General features: G+C 45.1%; 1 protein-coding gene across 1 annotated transcript; it reads left to right on the top strand.

Moving 5' to 3' along the window:
* Window positions 1-2208: 2208 nt before the first annotated feature.
* LOC132467741 (transmembrane protein 74) lies at window positions 2209-4776 on the top strand. Its single transcript, XM_060065261.1, has 2 exons — window positions 2209-2681; window positions 3226-4776. The coding sequence occupies exon 2, from the start codon at window positions 3291-3293 to the stop codon at window positions 4125-4127; it is 837 nt and encodes a 278-aa protein (XP_059921244.1). The 5' UTR covers window positions 2209-2681; window positions 3226-3290; the 3' UTR covers window positions 4128-4776.
* The last annotated feature ends 2602 nt before the right edge of the window (window positions 4777-7378 follow it).

Raw genomic sequence — 7378 nt, forward strand, 5'->3', positions numbered from 1 at the left:
GAACATAGGAGGCCTTCCCCCTTGTCGTCCCTGACCCTCAATCCTATGTAGAAAAAAAAACAGTATACAATAGTACAGTAATTTCACAGGAAAAGGTAACAGAAGTGCTGATAGTGCATAGAATACAGTACTGTAAGCAGTGACTGAAACCGTGCAGATGTTTTTGATATGATGATATTTTTACAATACCTATTTTCCAGTCGAAATGTTCTCATCACACTTGCCACTGTATATCGGCTTAGATTTGGCTGTACTCGCAGTCCAGCCTCCCTCAGCGTCAGGCCGTGGTTGACAACGTGGTCAACCAGTGTTGCGCGGATCTCATTTGTCAGATTCGGTCCTCTTTGAGCACCTTCTTGTCTTCCTCTTCCTCTTCCTCTTCCTCCTCGTTCTCGTCGTCGTCTTACTCTTTCTCTGACTCTTTCCATTGTGCTTGCAGAACGCTGAACTCCCCTACTGCTTTTTATAGTGCTTACACACCTGATTGTTGTGTCTGCAATTAAGCAAACAAGTGTTTGCACACCTGATGACTGTGTTGAACCAATTGGTTGGACGGTGTGGTAATTTGACAGTCAGTGCTTTGGTATTGCAAGGACGTGACTTCATGATAGATTTTTGTGTGTAATGTATGTTAAGTGTGTTTAGTGTTTTGCAAATCACTGTGTGTATTGTTTTGCAAAAAGTGTGAAGCTGACATTGTGCTCATAGTGGTGCAGATCTGGGCTCATGTTATGATCCTTGAGTGTAAGGTTTTGATAATAGTGTCATACTTTTGATTTTAGTGTTTAAGCAATCGAAAAAAACTGTAACATAAATTAGCCCAATGTTAAAAGATCTGCAGAAATATGTAAGGAAGGGTTTTCTTAGAGGAGAGTAATTTTTTGCTTGACCTCCAACAGGAGTGTCACTTATTTATTTAGTCTGATTGTTAGTCTGAACAATCCAAAACCACACCCATATGTGGAAATCAGTTGCTACCCAGCCAAGGCCAGACTGATGTTTGTTGCAAAATGCAACACTGAATATTTGCTTGGTCACACAAGCCAAACTCTGTCTCAGTACAGCAATGGTCTTTCACTTCAGTTGAAGGCAGTAACCATAGCCACTAACAGCCTTTCCTCCCCTTCCCCCCCCAAAAAAAAAAACACACACACACACACGCACGCACGCACGCACGCACGCACGCACGCACGCACGCACACACACACACACACACACACACACACACACACACACACACACACACACACACACACACACACACACACACACACACACACACACACACACACACACACACACAGCCTGGAGTCCTATGAACTTATCCACAGGAAAAGTGTTGCACTGTTGCAGGTAGTGGCAGATTTTCTGTTCTTACCACTGGCACACTCAGCCATTTGTCATGTCACTCTCCTGCACTCTGTTTTACTATCTCCATCCCTGCATTGTACCAGCAAAGTGTGTGTTCTGTGGATCTGTGCTATGTTCATGAGGTACCATATTCTGCATTTAAACCAAGTGCACACTGGTACACAAATCTCTCTCTCTCTCTCTCTCTCTCTCTCTCTCTCTCTCTCTCTCTCTCTCTCTCTCTCTCTCTCTCTCTCTCTCTCTCTCTCTCTCTCTCTCTCTCTCGCTCTCTCTCTCTCTCTCTCTCGCTCTCTCTCTTTCTCGCTCTCATCTGTTTAAGGGTTGTTTTTTGGGGAAGAAGCCAAATCTTTGCAGCCGGCGGATGCTACACCCAACAAACCAGTGGCCATATTTTGTAGCCATTATCTGCTTGTGATAAGATGTAAGAAAGGCGGGAGTGTAAAATGATCTTCCGTTTGAAGAAGTGTAAACCACCAGACCTGTATGTGCTTGGCGATACAGTATTTACTGTAAGAGGTTACCATCTCCCATGAGCATGCTTGTCTAGACGTTAATTTACAGATATTGAAAGATGGTGAGGGGAAGAGCTAAAGTTCAGACATAACAGATTAAATCTTGTTTCACGAAGAGGCTCAATATCTGACGACGTTTCAGATCTGTGGATTAAAGGCTGGCTTTGACAGAGCCTGGTGACCGCTAATCTTCAATGGCTACACGAACAGATGGTGATGCAATGATACTTGCAGTTTGTTGTTTGAATTGCGCTATGGTAACCTACGGCTATAGCCTACAACAGTATCCCGAATTTTATCCAGATGAAGTTCTAGTAGGCCTATTGATTTTAGGAACAGGTAAAAACATTTAGTTGAACTAGGTGCGGAACAAACATCAATATGATATGATGAAATCGGGCAAGGCAACATAATGAATTTAAATCCATCCCTGCCTGTGGGTAGTACAAGCTATATCTTGAGTGTTGCAACGTAGGCTACACGATACGCGTCGTGGCTGAAACATTCACTTCAAGTCCCATGATTCCGCTTGGGTGCATCTCGCAGATAACGGCTGCGCGTGTGATCTCAATCGCCTGCTCGCGTACACCAGGAGGCGGGAGCAGCTCGAGCGGCTAGGGAACCCACAGCCAGGAGATAAAAGCGTGCGTGGGAGGGACTGGATAAGCTCCCCTCGCAGCTAACACCACAGCAACGGGGCGGGTGAATATAAACACATTCTGATTAAACTCAGAGCCTGCTGATAGCCACCATGATTCAACGAGGAGAGGACGAGGCGGGATAAATTAAATGAACGGAGTAAGTCGCTGCCTTTTCTTTTTTCTTTATTTTTTACCCCAGCATGGATTGTAATATTTGATTCAGCAGTATGGGCATACTACCTTATGTAGCCTACATTATTCTTATTATAATTTTTATTGCAAACGAGTGGGTCTACATAATGTATCGTATGCCAAAGGCTTAAAGCTTTCGACCGTTGTTGGAAGTGGGCTACACTTCTCTCTGCGTTCAAGTTATATAGACACGCATGCAGGCTAGATTTTGTGCGTTTCAAAATAAGGATACTGGTGGATGAAGCCTATAATCTCGGTTTACGTGGGTCGTTTTCTAAATTGGATACCCATTAATGTTGGCTACTCACAGTGCTTAAAGCGCATTTACCTAACGACCCGTGGATTTATATAAAACAAGCTGACAGAACTATCAGTGTAGCCCTTTAACACTACAGTGTAGCTGTGTGTGCACACCTTATAGCCTACATTAAACGATGCCAAGACACTTTGCAACGATGTTGCAATTAAAGTTGTTTATTTTTAACGCAAAACTTATCTTCCGTTATCAGGGAATGGTGTGGACGATGCTGTGCTGAGGACACATTGAGAGTGAGTCAGCTTGCTGTTGAAGCGGATGGCTTCTCAAGAGCTACTTTCAGACAAGGATGCGCGACAATACGATCCGACGAATGTCCTTGCATGGGTTCTCAGCGCTCTGCACATGCGCAGGACGGACAACTCAACAGGAGGACTCCCGTCGAAAGACCGCGACTGCAGCACGAGCAGGGCCTGCCAGGGATGGTGTAATTCAGCACCAAGGACGGCGCCACACATAGGGGGTGGCGGCGAGGTGAGACTAGGTCACCTAGCGGAAGAGAAAGTCATAGTTTGCTGCGACGAGGAATTGGAGACGTCTTTTACGTACGTCGATGAGAATGTAAACCTTCGACTGGCGAGCCCAGACTCCAGTCGCAAAGGTAACCACAAAGCCACGTGCAATGGCGACAACCCCTGCGGTGCCGAGTCGTTGCCAGAACTATCCTTCGAGGATCTTTCCTTCGGGGACAGTTTCGAGACCTCTTTAGACCAAGGTTTTGTCTGCGCGGTGACATTCCTCGTCACAGGGATCTCCTTGGTCATCATATCGTACGTGGTGCCCCGCGGCGTGGCGGTGGACCGCGAGAGTGTGTCCGCCAGAGAGATGGAGAGGCTGGAGAGGGAGGGCGCCCGGGTGGGAGCCCACCTGGACCGCTGCGTGATCGCAGGGCTGTGTCTGCTCACGCTGGGCGGCGTGGTGCTCTCCATCCTGCTTATGATCTCCATGTGGAAGGGGGAGGTGTACAGGAGGAAGGCCTTGGCCTACACCAAGAGGTCCACCAAACTGTACGGCTCCATCAACCTGGTGGCCAGAGCGAGTCCCAGCCAGTCCAACACCCATTTGGAAGTGGATGTGGAAGAAACTGTGACTTGATTATCTTTAAAAAAGCATTAAGTGCATTTGAACACTGCTCTTCCTTTTCAAGGGCACGTGAAGAACGTTAAAATGTTGACATGCTATTTTTGTCTGTAACCCATATACATGAATATCTTCTGGCAGTAGCCTGCATATACAGCGTTACATGTTTTTGTCAACATAGCCATTTATTATTGTGTAAGTCTGCACATAGGACTGACCTGGAAAAGTGTTCATGCAGCTTGGAAACTATTTTTTGTGTCCACATAATGGTTGATATAAGCTGATAATAGACACAGAGAAACTATTTCAAAGGAAATTCTTCTCATTTTCGAAATAAATGGAAGAAAAGCCGCAGAGCGTTAAACCGAAGGGTGGAGATCCTTAGGGGCTTGGGTCACACGTTCTGGATACCTTTTTAATTTGTGCCGAAGAACTTTTAGAGCCTCCATTTACTACTGAGGCAGCTATTCATATTTAATGTGTATGTCTCCCAGCAGTGAAATGCTGCATGCACCACACAACGGTCACACACACACACACACACACACACACACACACACACACACACACACACACACACACACACACACACACACACACACACACACACACACACACAAACACACACACACACACGCACACGCACACACACACACACACATAACCCACACATATAACACACACGTAACATGTACACATAACATGCACAAATACCATGCACACACACACACACACACACACACACACACACACACACACACACACACACACACACACACACACACACACACACACACACACACACACACACACACACAGGAAACCAGTTTGCCCTTGGGGTGTGCAGGACATTGGCCATCCAGTCAGATGTTATGACGTGAGGGTCAGTGGTCCACATGGTAATATCCAGTGACAGTGTCCTCTTGTCCTGCAATGCTGAGGTAAACCAGTAACGCCGGGCTCTGCAGATCTCAGGCAGGGCTCTGTGGCTATGTGGCTCTGATTGCAGCTATATAGCGTTTCAACTGAGTTTGGCAGCAGTGTAGGATATTGTATACCTCTTTGCTCCTTCTCTTCCCTCTCTCTCTCTCTCTCTGTCCTTCCTTTGCTCATTTATCCCTCCGCAAACCCACAACCTCACCGACACACACATACTCACATATGCGCACCCGTACTTACTCACTCGGATCCACACACACACACACACCCACACACACTCGGTCACATAGTAGTATCTCCTGGGACGCCTCTGTTTCTAAGGACGTTGTCCTGTCTTTGACCCGTGTACAGCAGCAGCAGAGACTACGTTTACACTGGGTGCTGGTGCTTCTGCCAGGAGTGTGTGGCCTCTGCCACGGCTCCTGTCTGACCACAACTAAGTGCCTATGACAGTTCAAGGTGGTCTTCTGTCTCTTGCTCTCTCGCTCTGTGTCTCTCTGTAGTGCTCTGCAGCTCTTTCCGTCTCCCAGTGCACTTTCTCACTCACCTTTCGCTTGTCTACCTTTCTGGGCTCGCTCCCGCTTCCTCGCACATAAGAGAGTCGGTGGCCCACTTCCAGAGCATCTTAACTCCACACTGTAAGGAAGTAATCATTCACACCTATAAGGTATTATCATTTTTTTAGATGGTTATATTTGATATCATCATGGAAGAGGTACGACTGGTGCAAAGGAATATATATATAAGAGATTTATGGCACTGGGAGGCTCACGTTTTAAAAAATGGTGTGGTTAAATAATGCAGTCCCTCTTAAGATTCTGCTGGTTCGTGCAAATATCAAAGAAGCCATGGTCTAGCTCAGCATGATTTTATTCACACAAACCGATCCAAAATATATTACAATGGAATGGTGAAAACTTAAGGGCTGTATTTTCTAAGAACTGGAAAGGAAAAATTACACCTCACTTTGTCTTATTTATTCTCTAACAGCAATTCTCTGCAACCCTCTTTTTATGTATGCTTTCTCTCCTTGTCATCTAGTTCCCAAGACTCTCTAAATTGAGGCCTTGTATAATGAACAATTATGAGTCACTCTTCCTCAATGAGATGCTAAGAGCTGACTGCTCCACATTAAACAACTCCAAGGGGTGCTTAATATTAATATGCTTCATAACACTGTAACTTATTATTATAAAGGGATTCCAAGTGCCGATACAGAGGGACAATACCGGCCACAATTAAGATGTTTGAGTGAGTATATTACAAAGTGTATTTCTACCTTCGAGCAAACTAGAAAACCTATATGCAACAGTAGCAGTACACACACTACCCAAGTCTAATGAGATTTAGATTTGCATATTTAAACATGAACACATTTTAATTGAGGAATGGTTGCCATAACGCACTAATGCTGTTTTGCTTTTTTGTAACTGTCTTTTTCATTTGCTTTCTGTGACCACAACTAACGTAAGATAAATGTGAAGGATTTAAAATGGCAATGAAATGCCAAGTGACAAAATTTCCCGGAACGGTAATAAAAATGATTACCCGTGTGAGATAATGTGTTTTTTTTGTCTTCATGACAACGGTTGCTTTGGGTGCAATCAGGGGCCTCCATTTACAGCATATCCATTGTATAGGTCTTCATCTTTCTTCTAATCTCTCTCTCTCTCTCTCTCTCTCTCTCTCTCTCTCTCTCTCTCTCTCTCTCTCTCTCTCTCTCTCTCTCTCTCTCTCTCTCTCTCTCTCTCTCTCTCTCTCTCTCTCTCTCTCTCTCTCTCTCTATGTCCAATTCTCTAGCGTGTACCCTTATAACAAATCTTCCTCATCGTATCCAACAGCGAATTACTCTCATGCAAGCCGTTTTGTAATAAATTCTGTTTTTCTTAGTCTGCAGGCTTCTCTCCTGCGCCGGTGTCATCCTCTGAAGAAGACGTCATCCTGGCAGGACCACTGTAGATAATACCTGCCAGGGTGAACACATTCACATGGCATACATCAGAGGGACTTCTCTGTGACAGGGATTTTTAAAGCCACTTTCTAGGCCTCTCTCGCTCCTCTGCCAAATGCAAATCATTCACCCGTCTTCCTTCCCCATCCATACAGACATATACATACAAGCCTGTTTTACTGATTATTATTTATTCATAATGCAGGGATTTTCTTGAGGCGACAGCATTTCAGACAGGAAGCCTAAGAGTATGCATAAGCTCTTAATCTTCCATTTAGTGGTGCGGCTCAATCACCCTTATTGATCAGAGTGCCTCGGTTTCTCTAAAGGTTTCTCTAAAAGGTGTGTCAGTAAGCCCATTCCCCCACCATGTTAT

The sequence above is a fragment of the Gadus macrocephalus genome, chromosome 11 (assembly GCF_031168955.1).
Source record: "Gadus macrocephalus chromosome 11, ASM3116895v1".
NCBI classification, from domain to species: Eukaryota; Metazoa; Chordata; class Actinopteri; order Gadiformes; family Gadidae; genus Gadus; species Gadus macrocephalus.

Coding starts and splice junctions, on each gene's coding strand:
- LOC132467741 (XM_060065261.1), top strand. CDS start 3,291: ATGGCTTCTCAAGAGCTACTTTCAGACAAGGATGCGCGACAATACGAT.